The sequence below is a fragment of the Pogoniulus pusillus genome, chromosome 30 (genome assembly GCF_015220805.1).
Source record: "Pogoniulus pusillus isolate bPogPus1 chromosome 30, bPogPus1.pri, whole genome shotgun sequence".
NCBI classification, from domain to species: domain Eukaryota; kingdom Metazoa; phylum Chordata; class Aves; order Piciformes; family Lybiidae; genus Pogoniulus; species Pogoniulus pusillus.
The window spans coordinates 14,362,859-14,382,282 of NC_087293.1; the positions used below are offsets into that span (position 1 = coordinate 14,362,859).

Sequence of the window (19,424 nt, forward strand, 5' to 3'; positions counted from 1 at the left end):
TAAATCATCAGTGCTCCGTGCTCCAGCCCAGCCAGGACTTAAAATTCAGGTCAGGAGAGAGGGACTTTGGTAAGCCAGAGAGGGAAGGTAATTTATTCTGTTTATATCTTTTTACTGCAAGACAAGGGAGGGGAGGGGGAAACTCTGCCACGATTTTGCATTTTAAATATTAGTTCAGAGGCACAGCCTGCCCTGGACTTTATTTATTTCCTTGTCTTGGAAAACAAGAGAGGGAGAGCAGGAGGAGTGCGGGAGGGAGAGCAGGAGGAGTGCGGGAGGGAGAGCAGGAGGAGTGCGGGAGGGAGAGCAGGAGGAGTGCGGGAGGGAGAGCAGGAGTGCGGGAGGGAGAGCAGGAGTGTGAGAAGCTTCTCTCTCAGAAGCGTGGCAGGGATAGACTGAGGTCCTGAGCGTGCTGGGGGATACCTCTTCCTGTCTGCTTCTCTATGCTCCCCTGGGGCAGATTTGATGGCATTCACAGACTCCCCCCTCCCTTGGTGTCCCCTCGGTGTCCCACTCAGCTGACCCTCCTGGCACTCCCGTGGCACCCCACCACGGGGTGCTTTGCCAGCAGGGCTGTGAGTGCCTCTAAGGTGCCTTGTTGGGCGGGTGGGTGTTCTTGGGAGTTACACACAATGTATTTCCCCCCCAGGGGAAAGGAATTATGCACTAGGGCAGCTGTTGAGCTGGGTAATGTGTTAGTGTGTCCACCTCAGCGCCAAGGTGATGTGGGCCTGGAGTACAAGGTGGGTGACGGCGGCAGCGGGCAGCATCCCGCTCAGGGGATTAATGGGGCACTGCTGGGCTGGGGGATAGGGGATGGAGGGGGGAGAGGAGCAGGGCAGCCCCACCACCATCAGTCTTAAGAGAAATAGCTGATAAAGTAAAACGAAAGGGACCAAGTGAGTGAGCAGTAGGTAGCTAAAAGGTTGTTTTTATTCACATTGAACAATAAGAGCCATTCACACTAACAGCCTCCGCAAGAGGCAGCGGGGACAGGAAACCCACAATGCTTTCAGAAAACAACTTTGTTCCCCCTTTTCCTTTTCCATTCTCCTTACTTTCTTCTCTTTGTTTGTTTTTTCAAACCCCTCTCCTCTCCCCCCCCCCACCCCCCCCTCACCCCGTGCCACCCCCTCCCTCTCTTCCAAATAGAAAAGATTCGGAGCCTCCGAAGACTAAAGTACAATAAATAATCAAGTAAACACAAAAACATACTTTATTTGTTTCTCCTTTTATACAAAATAAAGAAACTAGAAGCAAAAACTATAATACATCCTTAAATTGGCAGAGCCTCTGGGAAAACATTGTGGGGGGGGGGTGGGGGGGTGGGAGTCGGGCGTCGAGGCTCGGACCTGATTTCTGCTCTGCTGGGGTGGGTTTGGGGTTTTTTTGTTGTCGGTGGTGGTGGTTGGAGGAGCTTTTTGTTGTGTTTTTCCTCTTTCTGCCTCTTTTCCATCTCAACCTGTCATCCCCCACCGCACACACACGCCACCCCCCGCCCCTACCGCCTGCAACCCATTACTAACCCCCCCCTACCCTCCCTCCCCCCCCCCCCCAGGTCTAAACCCATCTTCTCCTTGTGGATAAAATGGGAACAACAAAAACAAGGGCAGAGGAAAGGCTGGAGGGAAGGGAGGGTGGGGGTGTTGATTCCTGCTGTTCACCATTCCCCCCCCCTCCCATGATGTGGTAGAGGATAATTAAAAAGGGTGCTAATTAGCAAGGGGGGGCGGAGGGGGCTGCCCAGCCCCCACCCCTCTCCTGGGAACTGTGTCCAGGTGAGTTCAGCTTTGGTCCGAGGTGGTGGTCCCGACGCTGGTGGGGAGGAGGGGGATGTGTTTCTTCGGGGCTCGGCACCATTCGTTGCCCTCCCCCCTCAATGCCGAGGGGTGGGGGGAGGAGGAAGGTGCTGGGAGGGGGAGGTAGCGGGGTGGCCCTAAGGTCCCACGGGGGTTGTGTGTGCAGTGACGCTGCGTTGATGGGGGAGGATGCAGGGATGCGTTTTGGCATCGGAGGGAAGTCTTTATCCAGCGGTGGTGATGTGATGCGCCTTGGTCCGGAGTGAGAAAGTTGGGGAGGGGGAGGGAGAGGGGGGGGGGAGGGACACGCGTGGGCTGGGGGACTTGAGGCTGTTTGCCCCCCCCCTCCACACGCACACACGCGTGCCCACGCCAGGCCTACCACACCGCTGCCTCGCTGAGCTCCGGGTTGGGGTGTGAGAGGGCCCCGCTGTAGCCGCTATTGCTGGACATGGAGAAGGGCGGGCTGGGCCCCCCGCTGAAGACCTCTCCCGGGAGGGGGTGCAGCGAACCGGTCATCCCCGGCTCGGGGCTGGGCGTGTCGGGATGCGAGATCATATCCGTGTACCTTTGGTTTTCTGAGGAGTGGTGTCCGCTTAAAGGGGGCTCCAAGGGTCCCAGGGGTGTGGAGCCAGGTCCTGAGTTCTGAAGGTAGCTGGAGTCGGCCGGGGATTGGGCTTGGGAGGGTGGCCCGTGGGGGAAAAAGTCATAGTTGCCTCCCGGTCCGTAGTAGTCACCTTGGTAATCTGGGGAGGGAGGAGAAAACGATGGAGTTGGGACCAAAAACCAAAGAGAATCCTTTGGAAAGCCCTACTGTGTTCCACATCCAACCCTGAACCTTCGTGGCCTCCCCTCCCAAGGTGCTCTGCTGCTTCCCAAATTTCAGCCCAAGCCGAGAGAGAAACAAGCCCCTTCTAAGGGCTGCAGTGCTCATCAGCCTTCCCCTGCTCAGCCTGGAGGGATGGCATGCAGGAAGGCAAGCCCGGGGCCGGGACAGCTTTGGAGGTGAGAGGATGAGCTCAGTTTAGTGCTTGGTTGATGGGGAAAGGGGAATGGGGGTTAAAAAAAAATATGTATGATGGGAATGAGGGGAAAATAAGGGGAATGAGAAAAAAATCATATATATATATCCCCATTCCTTATATACAGGGGGAATGGGGGAAAGGAAATATAAAGGGAACAGGGAAAAGGAAATACAAATGAATTGGGGGAAGGGAAAATATAAAGGGAACAGGGAAAAGGAAATACAAAGGAATTGGGGGAAGGGAAAATATAAAGGGAACAGGGAAAAGGAAATATAAAGGAATTGGGGAAAATGAAATATAAAGGGAATAGAGAAAAGGAAATACAAAGGGAATGGGAAAACGAAATATAAAAGGAACAGAAAAAAGACAATATAAGGGAATTGGAGAAAAGGAAATATAAAGGGATTGGGGAAAGGGAAATAGAAAGGGAACAGGGAAAATGAGATATAAAGGGATTGGGGGAAAGGAAGTATAAATGGGACAGGGAAAGGGAAATATAAAGGGATTGGGGGAAAGGAAGTATAAATGGGACAGGGAAAGGGAAATATAAAGGGATTGGGGGAAAGGAAGTATAAATGAAACAGGGAAAAGGAACTATAAAGGAATTGGGGGAAAGGGAGTATAAATGGACCAGGGGAAAGGAAATATAAAGGAATTGGGGGAAAGGAAATATAAAGGAAATAGAGAGAAGGATATACAAAAGGAATAGAGAAAAGGAAATACAAAGGGAATAGGAAAAAAATATATACATAAAGGAAATGGGGTGGGGGGGGATATATTGGGGGAAAATACATATAAGGGGGAAATATAATGGGGAAATCATTTAGCTTGGGAAAATCCCTTGTTTTAGTCCAGCAGGATGGAAGGGATGCATAAGCTAAGTGCAGGACAGCAAAGGGAGCCTGGGAAGCTCCTCATCAGGGGAGAAACTTTGAAAATGCAGCTTCTGGGGGAGCTCTGCCGGAGTGGGGAGAACTGGGAGAGAGCGAGGCCGTCCCACTGCACCCATCCCGTCCCGTCGGGGCAGCGGACAGGGCCCGGCCCGGCCCGGCGGCAGTGACCTTCCATATGCTGCGGGATGCGGGCGGTAATGGGAACAACTGCGGGCTGAAAGGGGCACAAAAGCCCCGCAGCTGGAGCTTTGTTCGCGGGAGGAGGGCTGCAGCCGCCCACCGCTCACAGTGCAAGGCGTGGGGAGGTGTGGGGGGGAGGTGTCTGCGTGTGCCTGGACGTGTGCGTGGGGAAGAGCGCGCATGTGTGCGGGGATGCGCATCCATGCACTGATGTGAGCGCTGCACAGCCCTGCGTGTGCATACGCGTGAGAACGGGCAGCCGGTTCACGCGTGGGGGTTTGTAACTAGTTCATGCGTGCGTGTACACAGTTGGTTCACACTCGTGAGTGTGCGCGCACGAATGCTTTAGCTTGCGTGGGGCGGTTCCGTTCCCCTCACCGTCCCCTCGGGGCCGCGGGGGAAGGAGGAGGGGAAAAAAAACCCTGGGAGAAGCAGGACAGAGGAGGAACAAAGGGAAAGGGAAGGGGCAGGGAAGGATAGCTTGGTAAGAGCCCCCGCGGGCGGTCCCTCACCTCCGTAGTACGTGTAGGGGGTCGAGCCGAGCATCTCGGACTCGTCGAGGCGGCCGCCGAGGGGCCGCATCCTGCGCGGGCTGCGGAAGAAGGCGTGGCGGCGAGCGCCCAGCGCGCTCAGCTGCTTCATCCGCCGCTCTTTGGACCGACGGTTCTGGAACCAGACCTGCGGCATGGCCGGGGTTAGCATCCACCCGGGGTCAGCGCCCACCCTCTATCTTGTCGACCCTTCCCACCCTCCGTCCCCTCCCAGGTTTGGCCGGCGAAAGGGATGGAAATCTTGAATGGAAGTCAAGTGGGAAGGGTTCAACCCGCTCCGGGATTTTAAGATTCTATTCCTTCCCCTCTGCCAGTAGCCCCGAGAGGTGCAGGAGGAGAGGCACAGAGGAAATAATGACTGTCATGGAAATCCTGGTTGCATCCCAGCAGGAGCATCCTCAGCCTGCCTGTCCCTGCAAAGGAGAGGACGGCCAGGGGGCATGGGGAGAGTTTTCCCTTAGGGAAAGGGAAGAAAGGAGGAAAAGAGGGAAGGGAAAAGGTGAGGAGCAATTCCAACCCGTGGTGTAAATGGACGAGCAGGGCCCTGAGCGCCCGCTGCAGCCGGTAGCAGAGCCAGGCGGGGAGGGTGGAGGTGGAAGCAGAAGATGAGGCTGCCTCACCCGAATCGCCACTCCCCAGCCCACGCACCCCTTTCTCCCGGGTTGCCGAAGTGTCTGGGTTGCTGCCCCACTCCTCTCGGTGTCCCCAGGCTCAGGAGGACGAGCCTATCTCAAACCTCTGGAGACTCCTCTGAGCCAAAACCGGGGACTCGCAGCTCCGCTACCGGCAGAGCCGGGAAGTCCTCCCTTATGAAAGCCTCGATTAAAGCTCATTAATCCCGGCATTTCCACAGGGATTTTCTTCCCGGGCGCCGTGCGGTGAGGGAGTGCCGGGCTGCTGCAGCCTGCCTTGGCTTCTCCTCACTCGCACAAGCCCGGAGAATCCGTTTCTCCTTAGCCCCGAGGGAAGCCCAGCCAAGGTGCTGGAGTAATGCAGCCAGCTCAGCATTTGGTTTTCATCCCTTTAAGGGCTGAAAAAATCCTGTCAAGGTGGGACCATTAAAGGGTGGGGGATCCTTACTAACCCACAGGAAGACGAGGCTGGGCTTGGAGTGATGCTGGCAGGGAACAGACAATGTTTTCCTGTCCCCACTTCCTTGTGGAACCAGCCTCAGTGTCCCAAACCCTTTCCAGCACCCAGGGGAGACTCTCATGGCCTTGCACTATGTGAGCTCACATCAACATCCCTTCTCCTTTCCCTCCCCAGGAGGGTTCTTGCCCAGTCTCTGCTTTCTGCCAGAGGAAATCACCCCATGGAGCTCTGATGTCACTGGAATTTTGGACTGATAAGGGAATGACGTCACTGGCCAGCCCCATGACATCACACAGCCGAGAGGGGAGGGCGATGGTGGGGAAGAGGGGCAGGGTGGTGGGGCTGGAGGTGCCCTACCTGGATAACTCTCATGTTGAGGCCAGTCTCCTGGGCCAGCTGCTCTCGGATGTGGCGGGTGGGTTTGGGGGTGGCAGCGAAGGCAGCTTTGAGAGTTTCCAGCTGCTTAGCTTTAATGGTCGTACGGGGCCCCCTCCTCTTGGTGCCCGAGTTCTGCTCCTCGTTCTCGTTGTTGGTGGTCTCCTTGTCCGAGGAGGTAGAGTTGTCTGTCTCCTTGGTGTCGTCCTGCATGGGGTCCTGGAGATCCGGGGACAAACTCCTGTCTGTACATGAGGACACTGTAAAGGAGACCCAGAGAGGAAGGGAGGGGGGGTGGTGGATGACTTAGGGGACAGATCAACCCCCCCCCTTCTCCTCTGCCCTCGCCAGCTCGGCTGCTCTCCAGGAGAGGGGTTGGGGGTGTCGGAGAGCAGCAAGGGGTGCAGATCGTCTCTGCCACTCTGGTACACCTGGTGCATCATCCCCCCAACACCAAGCAGAGCTCCAGCCAAGCACCTCCTGATCAGGCAAAGCGTACCAAGAGGAGCTGGGGAGGGGGCGATCCCCCGGGGCCAACAGCAGCCCCCCCCTGTCATTTCTCCTGTCCTCCCCCCGCGCCTTTCACACTGGGAAGAAGGATGTGCCGCTCGGAAAAATGCAGCCTTTCCCTGTCAGGGCCTCGGGGGTTCTCCAGTTACTGCCTTAAGCCTGGCTCACACCCCCCAACCTCAGCCACCACACACCCCCCACCCCCACCCGGGGCCCCTGATGCCAGCTCCCCCCCGCCCCAAGGCCAAGCTCTACTCGCCTCGCTCACAGCAGCGGCCCCACTGACTGGCGTGGCAGGATCCGGCCCCGGGTGCTGGACGGAGAGAGAGCCCACGGAAGGGGGTGAGCACAGGCGCCTGGCATGGCTGGCACAGCAGGAGTGGGCCTAATCCTGCTCTCCTGACGCAGAGACAGCTTCCAAGGAAGTCAAATGGGAGCTTTGCCTCTGGGTGAAGGGAGGCGAAGGATCAGGCCCACAGCGCGGGGGGGACTGGACACACTCGCGGGGGGCATCTGGGGCATTAGAGGAACTCTGTGCCCAGGCCCAGGGTAGGGGGGAATCCGATCCCCCACCACCTCACATTCCCTCAGCCATAGGGGTCAGGACAGTGATACCGGGCGCTCATCCCACGCGTGGTGGTGGAGAAATCACAGAGCCTTGCGCCCCATTTAAAGGCTTTCACCCCGAATCCCTCCCCGCGGATGAACCGGAGGGAGAGAGGGCGTTAAGCTGGCTGCGGGGTGCTACTCCCTCACCCCGCTGAAAGCAACACCTCGTTGGAGGTTCGGAGCGGCAGGATGCAGCCTCTGGAGGCGCGGAGGGGCTGAGGCGCTCGTACCTGAGTTGAGGCTGCCTTCCTTCAGACTGGGGGAGTTCAAATAGTCCTCTTTGCAAACGAATTTGTTTTCGTCTATGATATAGAGTTCCTCGCCCGTGGAGAGCTGCTTGTTGCAGACCATGCAGGTGAAACAGTTCAGGTGAAAGACTTTATTCCGAGCTTTGCGGACGAGGTCGCTGGGAGAAATCCCTTGGGAACAGCCAGCGCATTTGGTACCAAACCTCCTGGAGAGGGGAAGAGAAAAATAAAACAAACAAACAAAAACAAAACAAAAAAAAAAACACAAAACAAACAAAAAAAAAAAGGCGAGAGCTGGGAGCAAAAGGATAGCTTGGGGGAAAAAATAAAGAGAAAAAGAAAGAAAGAGCTGCGGGAAAAGCCAGAGGTGGGAAGGAAAATGAGCTGAGGGAAAAAAATGGGCTGGGGGAAAAAAATGGGATTTGGGAATAAACGGAATGTGGAGGGGGGGGAACCCCGTGAGCTAAGGAAAGAACGGGGGCTAGGGAATAAAACGGGAGCTGGGGGTTTAAAATAGGGAGCTAGGGGAAAAGCAAGAGCTGGGGTTTAAAAAATAGGAGTGGGGGGAAAAAAACCGAGGCTGGCAGAAAAGGGAAGCTGGTGCGGGGGAAAAGGGACTGAGCGAAAAAAAGGGGAGCTGGGGAGGAAAAAAGAGGACTGGAGGTAATATAAAAAGGAGAGAGCTGAGTGCCCTGGTGGCGATCGGCTGCGGGGTTGGGGGGCTCCTTTATACCGATCCCCTCCCACTCCTCAAAACCCCACCGAAGGAGCCCGATCCTCCAGCATCTTCTCCGCGTCGAATCCAGCGATTCGCATCCCCGGTTGCTTTGGGGTGAAGAGGAAGAGGAAAGCCTTCACCCCCCGCGCAGCCTTCGCTGGCTGCGGATGGAGCCCGGGTCTGAGGTGTCCTCACCCGCGGGACACACAGGGGCGCATAAGCATCCTCCACTGGGTTTGGAGCCCAGGAGGGCCGGAGTGGAGAGGAGGGTGCTGGAGGTTCCCTTCCGAGCTCACGGGGAGGGGCGGATTTCGTTTCAACCGGCGCTTCCCCGGTGGGCAACAGGGAGTTTCGACTCCGCCCGGCACCGGCCTGAGAATCCCGGGGACAAAACGGGGCTCGTTAGAGCCAGAACGATGGACAAAGGGAGAGGTGGCGGAGTGAGCTCCGCTCCCCGCAGCATCCCGGGGCCCCAGCCTGGCACCCGCACCGTCCCGCTCTCCCCCGGGGGGATTTTTCCTGGTCGGGAATAGAGCTTTAGGTATTTAGGATTTTCCTTCCCTTCTCTGGAGGCAGAGGGTTTGAGGTTTTATTTGTTTGGGTTTTTTTTTTGTTGTTGTTGTTTTGTGGGTTTTTTGTTTGTGCTTTGTTTTGTTTTGTTTTGTTTTTTTCTTCCCCGTGAGTTTGGTTTTGGTTTGTTTGGTTTTTTTTAAGGGAAAAAAAAATTAATCCAGGGGATGCAGGTTGTAAACGATTTCCCCGAGGAATAAAAAGACCCAAATCAAAGCCTAACCCAACCAAGCAAACAGACATACACACAAAAAGTAACAACAAAGAAAAAACAACCTAAAATCCCCAAACCACAACAGCAAAAAAGAAACCTACACAAAAAACCCCCCCCAAAGCTCAAACCCTCACCAACAACCCCCAAACCACAAACAAACCAAAAAACCAAACAACACCTCCCGAAAAAAAACCCAACCACAATCAAACAACACCACTCGACCCCCCCAAAACCCACCACACAGACACACACACCCCCCCAAATAAAACACTAACCAAAAAAACGACCACCACCACCAATAAAACCTCCCAAAACACCCCCAAACAAGCCCAGGCTCTGAGAGCGGAGGTCGCAGGTGCTCGGTCCCTGGGTAAACTGAGAGCTGCCAGGCCCCGGGATGCCTAGGTAGGGTACCCCCTTATTCCCCTCCGGTAACGGCACAACTTCTGCCTCCCTCGGTGCTTCCAGTGACGTTGATGTAGTGAGAGCATTAGGAGTCATAAGTCATCGCCCCCCTCTTTTCATCCCGGCCCCTAATTTCCTCATCGGCACCTTATCGCAGTCATTAGGGGCGTTTAAGAAGCACCGCCGGGGGCTGCTGATGGAAACAAGGGTTTGGACACCGTTTTCATCGGGGCCTGCTGTGGACGACAAGCTCCAGGCCGGGCCCAGGAGCAGGGTTTGGGGGGGGGGGGCACAGGGCTGCGAGGCCCGGTGCTGGTGGAGGCAAGGTCACGGAGAGATTGAGCGGCGGGGCACAGCCTGGCAGCCCCTACCTGAGGCTGCAGCAGCGGCTGTAGTGCAGCCATCGATTCCCCCTCCCGGGGTTCCCCGGGCCCGGGGACCTGTTTCCTCACAGGAGCTTTGGGGCAGGCTGGGTGCCGATCCTCGGTGGAGAAGGATGGGAGGGGAAGCGGAGACATCGCCCATGAAAGCTCCGGGAGAGACCCCCGGGAAGTGAGCGAAGGCCGGGTGTGGTGTGACCCTCCTCACCCTCTTCGTCCCCGTTAGCGAAGTCGGGGGTGGGGAACGCACTCACCTGAAAAAGTCATTTTTGCAGTAGAGTTTGCCTTCCCTGGAGAAGCATTTCTCGGTCAGGTTGCACTTGCACTCGCAGCACTGGACGCATTTGATGTGCCATGCCCTGTCCAAGACGTTGAGGAGGAACCTGTCCAAAATCGGCCTCTCGCAGCCCGCACAATGCACCATCATAACCTCCGCCGGGGGATGGAGAAGAGCAAGAGGAGAAAGCAGCCCCGCACCGGCGGCAAGAAACGGCAGGAGAAACCGTATTGGGGGGAAAAAAAAAAATAAAACCCAATAAAAAATAATTATTTAAAATTTAAAAAATAAGGGGAAAAAAAGATATTTAAAAAAGAAAGAAAAAATAAAGGGAAAAAATAAGAAAAAAAATATCAGAGCAACGACTCAGAACAAATCGAAGGAGAAATAAGGGGGGGGGAAAAAAAAGAGGAAACGGAGCAGCTGTCAACTTCTTCCCCCTCTTCTCTCCGGAGCCTCGGTGGCGGGAGGCAAAAAAACGATGCCCCCCAAAAAAAGCAGTAAAAAAATCCGAGCCACCCCCGAGAAATAATAATAAGAAGAAGAATAAGAAGAAGAATTAGAAGAATAAAAAACACCCCTAAATCCACCCCCCGGGTCCCTCCGGAGCGGCCCGGGAGCTGCGGGAGCGTTGCTGGCGGGCTCTGCGGCAGCGGGCGCGGCGGGAGGGGTACATGAACCCCCCCCCTGCAGCCGGCAGCCCCGGGGCCTCGCTCTGCTCCGCCGCCGCCGCTCCGCCACTCTCATGCTGTCCCCATCGCCAGCTTTGTCCCCCGCCTTAGTAATTCGCGCATCCTTATTCAGATTTGGTGACGGAGGGACCCGCGTCGGCCTGCTTGGGACCAATGGGGTGGCGGTAACCATGGCAACCTCTTAATTTATAGCATATCTAAATTGGCTCCTGCCTTCTGCTTGGCACAGAGGGAAAAAAACAACGCGCCTCTATTGTTGAGGGTGGCTTGTACCTGTGCCGCCAAGTGAGTATGCACCTGCCTGGGGGGCTGGGGGGGTCTGGGGAGGGGGGGAGGACACGACACGATACCAGGCCGCCCCCCCCCCCCCCTCCAAAATCTCTTTTTCTCTCAGCAAAATCTCTTTCCCCTCCAAAAAAACCCCAACCCACTTTGGTCTCCCCCCACCTCCCTTCCCCCCAAAAAATCTCGTTTCTTCCCCCCCCCCCCCCCCCCAATCTCCTTTCCCTCTAATTCGCCTTGAATTTTGTGCTAGTCCTTTGAGAGAGATTCGCAGGGAGGGCTCTGAGTTGGGTTAGGGGAGCCCAGTAACTCCTTTCTGGGTCTTGGTGGGGGGGGGTGGGGTGGTGTTTAGTGCTGGTTTTGCAGCCGGACGGGGAGATGCTTTTGTCTGGAAGAGCAACAAGCGGGAAAAGTGTGTGTGTGGATTTTAGGGGGTTGGGGGGATCGGGCGGAAAAGAGAGGGCGGGGAAGAGGAGGGGGTCGGCAGCGTGGAGGGATGAAAAGTTCCCCCGGTGTGCGGAGGTATGTGACAACAACACCCCCCCTCACCCCGGACTGCCCCCTACCCCTCCCTGTGCTTTGTCCCCAGGGCCTGCTGTCTTCTTGTCCCTTCTCTGCTTCTTGGAACTCGCCGTAACACCTCGGTGCGGGGAGAGATAAAATGGGCAGGGGTGGCCCGGGGAGGGGGGGGTGGGGACTGGCCCCTCGGACACTGTTTTCTCCTCTTTAATTGCAGATGCGACGGAGCTGTGAATGGAAAGAACGGAGCAGGATCGGACCCCGCGCCAGGGGAGGTGGGGGCGGGGGGAAGGAGACAATCATTTGGGGTGATGATTTATTCTCTGTGGGGCCGGGGGGTCGCTACCTCAACCCACAGCTCCCAGAGGGGTCGGCCCCGCTGCTTCTCCCCTCGTTTACCCGGGATCTGGGGAGCGGATAGGGAAACCCTGGAGGAGGAAGGAGGCCGGGCAGGTGAAGGCCGAACCTCTCCTCCTCTTCCTCGTTCGTTTCTCAGCCCAAACCTCTACATTAAGAATTATTTTGATGTTTTCTCCCCGCGCTCCGAAGGAGAAGGGCTCGGGCAAAGCCCTTCCCGGGCCGACAGCCGCCTGGCATCTCGGCTCTGGAACGGGAAGCCGCGGAAACGCTCCGGTAACGGCAAAACAGCACACTCCATACCCAGCACAAGGAGGTCGACGGGGACATGTAGAAGGAGGTTTTCCGTGTACCCTTGGGCAGGAGTGTTGGTGGAAAGAGTGAGAATCGAAATAATGAAGGGGAAAAAAAGACTAGGAAAAAGAGAGAGAAAGAAAAAGGGAAATAAAGAGAGGGGGGGAAATCGAGAGAGAAAAGAATTAAAAACGTGAAAGGAAACAGCGAAAATGTAGCAGAAAAAAAAGGTGAAAGAAAAGAGGAAAAAGAGAGAGAATGAAGAAAAATAAATTAACGGAAATTTGGGATAGGAAGGAAAGAAAGAGAGATAGAAAAAAAACAGAAAGAAAAGAAAAAAAGAAGGAAAGAATGGGGAAAATAAAAGTAAAAATAAAGCAGGTAAAAAAGAAGCTGGGAAAAAAATAAAGGAAAAAGAAAGGAAGAGAAAAAATGAACGGAGAAAAGAAATGACAGAAATGGCATCGAGAAAGGAAAAGAAACGAAAAGGAAAACGTGAAAGAAAAGCTGGAGCTAAAAAGGGGGCAAAAAAGAGGGAAGGGAAAGAAAACAAAGACAGAAGGAATGAAAGGAAGAGAAAGAGCGAAAGAAAGGGGGGGGGGGGGGAACCCCAAATCCTCAAACAGCAGAACAATACATTTAAAAGAACAGAAATGGGAGAGAAAGGCGAAAGAATGAAGAGGAAAAGGCACCGGACTGACGGAGATCGCGATCTCCGCGGTTCTGCCCGAGTTTTTCGGGGCTCCGTGGGGTTCCCCGGGGGATTCTGTGGGTGTGGAGCGGGCTCGGCCGGGCTCTGAGTCTCCCTACTGCTGCGGGGTACATGGTGGTGTTGAATTTCGGGGCAGGGTCTGGGTGAAGCCTCGCAGCGGGGACAGGACTGGGGAGGACCGAGGCAAGCTGGAATCACGGCCCCGCTCCCTGCGGGAAGTGCTCAGCGGGGAGAAACTGGTGGAGCTGAACCGCATCCGATGTGTTGCGGGAGGGACGTACTCGTACACCCGCGCCTCTGCGTGGGCAGAAATACGTTCGCACACGAGTGTAGACGAATGTAGACCGCGGACGGACACACGCATGTCCGTGTGTCTCGCTTGCAAGACCTCACAGAATTCTCGCACCCGCGGAAAAACGCAGACGCGGGGGGCAGCTCTGGCGACCCCATTGGGCCCCTACGGTCCGAACCGGTGTGGGGCCGCCCGAGGGCATGCGGCCGGCGTGGGCCACGGTCCCACGGCGGGACGGTCTGCTCTGGACCATCGTATGGATGCTCTGCTTGGCGTGGATGATCTGTAGAGCGGCAGGCGACGTTGCGGGAGCAACCCTCGCCTTGCGCACTCTCGCATCCTGGTTCCACGGCCTCGAACACCTCTGTGGCCCTCGGCACCTCTCTCTCCCAGGCAGGTGCTTCCCCAGCCGGGCCGTAGTGCCTGTGCAGGCAGCCAAGATAGCCTGGCAGCAAAGAAGCAGCTATGTCAGGGCATCCTACTCCCTTCTGCCCGGCTCGATTCACTTTTTCTTTTGGACGTAAAGGGAGAAATAAAGCCAAGGGGAAGGGAAAAATCCCCAACCCCCAAGTAATCTCCCTTTCACCCCCAGCCCACTCTATATTCCCCCACGGTACCAGGCGGTAATTCAGGCCCATCATATCCATCTATATCTAACTAATAATACCTATTGTGTTTTAACAGGGTAAACGCACGGAGCAGCAGCAGCGTCGCTCAGACGAGATGTTGATGGAATCTACTCCACGAAACAAACAGAACAAAACCAAACCCACAAACAAGCAACAAAAAAGCTCCCCCCCCCCTCCCCAACCCAACAACCCAACCCCAATCCCCTTTCAAGAATAAAGTGTATCAACTTACAACACAGCAGACGGCAGAGGGATAAGTGAAACAGACAAAAGACAAACAAGATAATAATCTGTTTCCAATCAGTTAAGCCCTGTAGAATTTGTAATACGCGGTTTGCATATTCCCTCTGTGTTTTGTAATTAATTATCTATCTGTTAAGATGCTCCGCCGACCACTTGCTTGAGATTTGCAACTATTTCGGTTTTGGGAGGTGTGTGTGTGTGTGTGGGTTTGGCACGCCAAGAAACGCGGAGTGCGGAGTCGGCTTCTACCGCCCTGCCCGACCTGAAAAAGCCGAGCCCCCGGTGCAGCGGACTGCGTTTTTTCCGCGGCTCTGCCCTGCCAATAGAAGCCGAACCTTGAGCGCCGTGGGTTCCGCGCTTCTCCGCGGGGCTGCTGCCAGCGGCGGTAGAGCGTTGGGGGAGCGGGTGAGGCTTCTCCTCCCCGCTTTCCCCCGGTAAGAGGGGGGACGGTGCAGGTTTTTAACATTAAACAAACCCAGCAAGCATCTCCTCGCCGGGCCATCGGCGTTTCTGAGTGACTGCGTTACAAATTGTAAATTTAAATAGCTCACAGGATTCATTACCTCCCGCGTCTGATTTCACCCAGCCGTGAAAAATTGTCCTGGTGTACCACTGAGAAAGGGTTTGCTGCAAAGAGCCACAGCCTAATCACCAGCTTTCTCTCTCCAACAAAAGTGTAATTATTTTGTTTTGGGTGTAAATATAACCCACGGTACAAAAAAAAAAAAAAAAAAAAAAAAAAAAAAAAAAAAAAAGAGGGAAAAAAAAAAAAGAGATAAACCTCCAGCAGCGTCTGAATGCATTATGGAGCCGTTTAAAAAGATCCGTCCTAAATTAATACCAAGGTTAAAAGGGGAAGGCAGCTGGGACATGGAAATTTCCGTGTTATAAGGGGGGGGAGTCTGGGGGAGGTGGGGGGTGTGAGGTGAGTATTCACACCGCCCGAGAACAATGCGACACCCCCGCTCCTCGCAGAGAGCCTCCCCGTTGCCACTTAGATCTCCCCAAACCCACAGCTCCTTCTCATTCCCTCCATCGAAAAGAGACCCTAAGGAAGGGTTGGGGTCTTGGTGTGTTGTCCCTCTACGATGCTGTGTTCGTCCCCTTCTGCTCGATGCCGGGGAGAGGGGGTGCTCTAGCCCGGGGAAGGGGGGGTGCTCATTTCTCCCTCTGGTGTTTCTATGAAAGGCGGGGGGTTGAAAAGGAAAACAAACAAACACTCCTCCTCATCCTCACCGCGGCTCACATGCAAACGAAGAAGCGGAGGACTCTGATTTTTGTCTTTCCCTTTATCTTATTTTTAACGAATTTGTTGATCTCTTCCTTCCGAGCTCCAGCCCAGAGGGTTCGGAAGAAGAAACGGCACCAAACGAAAAGCAGTGCCGGTGTGAAAACCTGGGAGAGGAGGAAGGGCTCGGTCGAGGTGCTTTAAAGGGAGAAAAGAAGAAGGGGGGGGAAAAAAAGAACCGAAATAAAAGAGGAAAATACGACAAAAAATAAGGGAGGAGAAAAAAACCAAAAACAAAACCACCCCCCCCCCAAAAAAAAAAAACCCCAAACAAAATAAAGGAGAAAATTAAAGAAGAAAATCAAACGACTTAAAATAATAATAAAAAATCAGAAAATCAGGAACGAAACCCAAATAAAAAACCCACCCACACACACACACAAAAAAACCCTTCATGAGCAGAGGGGCAGTGAGGCCGATGCCCTGTGCCTGTCGGTGCGAGTCTGGGACGCGGAGAGCGGCCCCGACTCCTCACGGTACCGCGACCCCCGGTCCCAGCGAGGGGTTCCGGAGCCTCCGGTGCCTTTCGATTTGGAAACAGCCAGCGCCGAGCGAGAAGGAGTCGCTTTCACCAACCTCCCCACTCCTCTCACCCTTTCCCCGCAGTGGCTTCCCGGTATTTCCCCAGCCGCTCCCCACGCAGCCGTTTTAATCGGTTGTGGGTGGGTTGTGGGGTTTTTTTTTTGGTTGTTGGTGTTCTTCTTTTCTTTTTTTTTTTTTTTTCTTCTCCAGGTGGGCGTCAGTAATTGGCAAACCTTTAATTGCCTCCCCCCCCCCCCCCGCCCCTCTTAGCTCCAGCGCCATACCGGAGCCCTCTTCCCATCCTTTCGCAGGTTCCCTGTGGCTAACCTGCCCCGTCTTGTCCCTGCCTGGGTTGGGGTCGGAGGAGGGGCAGCTCGGCTCGGAGCGAGCTAGAACCCCCGTGGCTGCTTTATCGCCTCCCGTGATACCGAATCACGGGTGGGCAAAGCCCGGCTGTGAGCAGCGTGTGTTGCAAAACGCGAACCTCAGACAGCCAAACGCTGAGCTTCGGAAACTTAGTGACTTGAGGCTGGGGTGTGTGTGTGGGGGATGAAGGTAAGGGAGGAGGATATGAGGCGAGGCGAAGAACTCGTTCCAAATTTCCTCGGGTGATCCCCGGCCCGCTACAACCTCCCGTCGATGCGACTGCCCCCCCGTGGGGGGCTGCTCCAGCCGTTCCCACCCGCTTTCCCCCCGCTTCTTCTCCCCCCCCCCCCGCCCCCCCCCATCGCCTTCCCGCTAATGAGCGTGTGTGTTGACACGGCGAGGCGATGCCCCCGTTTGCCTTTGTTTGGGAGGTGTGAAAGAGGGAATCTGCATGAGAAAAGCCGGCGGCAACCGCGGAGCTCCGATCGCAGCGGTGGGACTGAGCGAGCCGGTGCGTGGGGAGACCGCCCCGGCGGGGCAGAAACCCCCGGAGCAGGAGGGGATATGGAGGAGGGGGGCGACACGGGGGACGCGGGAGGAGGGGGTTGGGGAGGAGGGGGCGCAGGGGTGAAGGTGGGAGCTGTGATGCTGTTTGCAAGCCGAGAGCTTATCCCGTCGGGGGTCGGGGCTAAGCCGGGCACCCGTCAGCATATAGGACCCCCAAAGATGGGTCGTACTCCACCCCCTTCCGCCCCCTCCCCCCCCAGCTCCTTCTCCCTTCCTTGGATTTTCTTTGGGAAATAGAGAGGGGCAAGCGGGCGGCCCGCACCTGCGGGAAGGATGAGGGATCTGGCTCACAGCGCTCCCGCTTTCCTGCTGATGGACACCGTGGGGCGACTTGAGGAGACGGAGCTACGGGGACGACATGGGGGAGCGCTGAGAGAGTCCCAAACCCGCGAAGCCGCGGAGGCCAGTGAGGGCTTAGCGGGGACAGCTCCAGCGGGAGGGCAGCCTGCCGGGGCTGGCGGTGGCAAAGAGAGGAGCAAGGCCTCTGCTCTTTCCCTCCCCCGGCTCCGAGCGGGCGCAGAGTCCCCGTTCCGTCACGGCACCGGCCCTGGGACCTTCGGCAGGACTGAGCTCCGCGATGGAAGAGTCCTGCCCGGACCCCGGACTGGAGCCTTGCCTGACCCCGGCACCGCTGTGTCCCGTTCCATGTCCTCCCCCGCGTTCATCCCGAGGCGATGCGGAGCTCTCCAGGGTGCTGAACACTGCGGGCCCGTCCGCCCCCACCTCTCCCCGCGGCGGGCACCTGGCACGGCGGCTCCTCCACCCTGACCCTCCCGCCTCGTTCCTTTCGTTCTCTCTCCATCCCTCTCCCCGTCTTGCTTTTCAACCTTTTTTTTTCAACTTAAAAAATTCTTCCCCCCCCCCCCCTTTTTTTTTTCCTCCTCCCTTCTTATTTCCCAGGTATTTAGCTTTTCTCGTTTTGGTTTTTTTTTTTGGGGGTTGCTTGCCTGTCTGTTTGAATTTACTTTTTTTATTAAAGAACCTGACAACTTTCCTTTTTTTTCTCCTATATTTCCCCCATTTTTTGTTCAATTTTTGTTTCCCACTCTTGTTTTCTGTTTTCCCTTTCTCTTTTCCTTTTTTTAACCCTTTTTTATTTTCTTTTCTTTAATTGTCTTCTCTTCTCTTCTCTTCTCTTCTCTTCTCTTCTCTTCTCTTCTCTTCTCTTCTCTTCTCTTCTCTTCTCTTCTCTTCTCTTCTCTTCTCTTCTCTTCTCTTCTCTTCTCTTCTCTTCTCTTCTCTTCTCTTCTCTTCTCTTCTCTTCTCTTCTCTTCTCTTCTCTTCTCTTCTCTTCTCTTCTCTTCTCTTCTCTCCTCTTCTCTCCTCTCCTCTCCTCTCCTCTCCTCTCCTCTCCTCTCCTCTCCTCTCCTCTCCTCTCCTCTCCTCTCCTCTCCTCTCCTCTCCTCTCCTCTCCTCTCCTCTCCTCTCCTCTCCTCTCCTCTCCTCTCCTCTCCTCTCCTCTCCTCTCCTCTCCTCTCCTCTCCTCTCCTCTCCTCTCCTCTCCTCTCCTCTCCTCTCCTCTCCTCTCCTCTCCTCTCCTCTCCTCTCCTCTCCTCTCCTCTCCTCTCCTCTCCTCTCCTCTCCTCTCCTCTCCTCTCCTCTCCTCTCCTCTCCTCTCCTCTCCTCTCCTCTCCTCTCCTCTCCTCTCCTCTCCTCCCATTTTTTTCTTTCTTCTTGCATTTTCCTTTCCCCCCCTTCTTTTTTTTCTCCATTTGCCTCCTTCTTTGTAATTTGATTCTTTCTGTCTTTCATTCTCCGTGTTCATATTTTTCTTTCTCTTGTTCTCTTTTTATTTATTAATTTTTCTTGTCTTTCTATTTTTCTTTTCCTTTTTCTTTTTCCCCCTTTCTTTCTCTTTCTTTCTTTCTTTCTTTCTTTCTTTCTTTCTTTCTTTCTTTCTTTCTTTCTTTCTTTCTTTCTTTCTTTCTTTCTTTCTTTCTTTCTTTCCCTCTTTCTTTCCCTCTTTCTTTCCCTCTTTCTTTCCCTCTTTCTTTCCCTCTTTCTTTCCCTCTTTCTTTCCCTCTTTCTTTCCCTCTTTCTTTCCCTCTTTCTTTCCCTCTTTCTTTCCCTCTTTCTTTCCCTCTTTCTTTCCCTCTTTCTTTCCCTCTTTCTTTCCCTCTTTCTTTCCCTCTTTCCCTCTTTCTTTTCCTCTTTCCCTCTTTCTTTCTTTCCCTCTTTCTTTCTTTCCCTCTTTCTTTCTTTCCCTCTTTCCCTCTTTCTCTCTTTCTTTCTTTCTCTCTCTCTCTTTCTGTCTTTCTTTCTCTCCCTCTTTCACTCTTCCTCTCTTCTTTCCCCCCCTCCCCCTTTTGCTTCTATTTCTTGTTTCCCCTCTCATTTCACACAAATTCAGTCTCCATTTCTGTCTCCATTTTACTCTCCTTTCCCATTTCTCTCCCTCCTCCTCCAGAAGACAACATTGGCCAGAGAGGAGGGAGATTTCCACACACAGGATGATACAATTATCAGGCACCCATCAGGGCTCCCTCACTGCCCCAGTGCTCTGCAAATATGAGTGGCCCAGCCTCAACAGGAGCCAGGCTGTATTACTGGGGACCCCTTTAGCTCTCTGCCCTGTGGAAGGGATCAGCAAGATCTCAGTGTGATATTTTCTTTTATTCTCACTGTGGCTGCAGTTAAACCCCCAAGCTGCTGGGGGACTCCCCCCCTACCTCAGCCCCATGCCTGTGGGGGAACCCATGTGACAGAGAAGCAGCAATGAAAGCTGAGTGCCTTGGAGAGGTGATGCTCCATGTCCTACCTCTTCTCTTGTGCACACCACCCCCACATCACCCTGACTGGGCTGCCAGGACCCCCC

At 54.8% G+C, this 19,424-nt stretch overlaps 1 protein-coding gene and 1 long non-coding RNA gene across 3 annotated transcripts; one reads left to right on the top strand and one right to left on the bottom strand.

Moving 5' to 3' along the window:
* Window positions 1-1,570: 1,570 nt before the first annotated feature.
* LHX5 (LIM homeobox 5) lies at window positions 1,571-10,599 on the bottom strand. Of its 2 annotated transcripts, XM_064168213.1 has the most exons (6): window positions 9,824-10,599; window positions 7,265-7,488; window positions 6,685-6,738; window positions 5,898-6,175; window positions 4,410-4,575; window positions 1,571-2,545 (listed from the first exon to the last, which is right to left on the bottom strand). In XM_064168213.1, exons 1-6 carry the CDS (start codon window positions 9,994-9,996, stop codon window positions 2,178-2,180), a joined length of 1,263 nt encoding a protein of 420 aa, XP_064024283.1. In that variant the 5' UTR covers window positions 9,997-10,599; the 3' UTR covers window positions 1,571-2,177. The 2 variants fall into 2 exon arrangements, with proteins under 2 accessions (XP_064024283.1, XP_064024285.1); XM_064168215.1 differs by lacking the exon at window positions 6,685-6,738.
* Window positions 10,600-10,762: 163 nt separating this feature from the next.
* Window positions 10,763-14,007, top strand: LOC135188720 (uncharacterized). Its single transcript, XR_010307798.1, has 3 exons — window positions 10,763-10,823; window positions 11,557-11,614; window positions 13,679-14,007. It is a non-coding gene; the product is annotated as an uncharacterized LOC135188720 (long non-coding RNA).
* The last annotated feature ends 5,417 nt before the right edge of the window (window positions 14,008-19,424 follow it).

Excerpts from the sequence above, each read along its gene's own strand:
- LHX5 (XM_064168213.1), bottom strand. The coding sequence starts at position 9,996 with ATGATGGTGCATTGTGCGGGCTGCGAGAGGCCGATTTTGGACAGGTTC. Across the intron at positions 6,739-7,264 it reads GGAAGGCAGCCTCAACTCAG|CACCCGGGGCCGGATCCTGC; the intron begins GTACGAGCGCCT and ends CTCTCCGTCCAG. Across the intron at positions 6,176-6,684 it reads GGGCCGCTGCTGTGAGCGAG|TGTCCTCATGTACAGACAGG; the intron begins GCGAGTAGAGCT and ends TCTCCTTTACAG.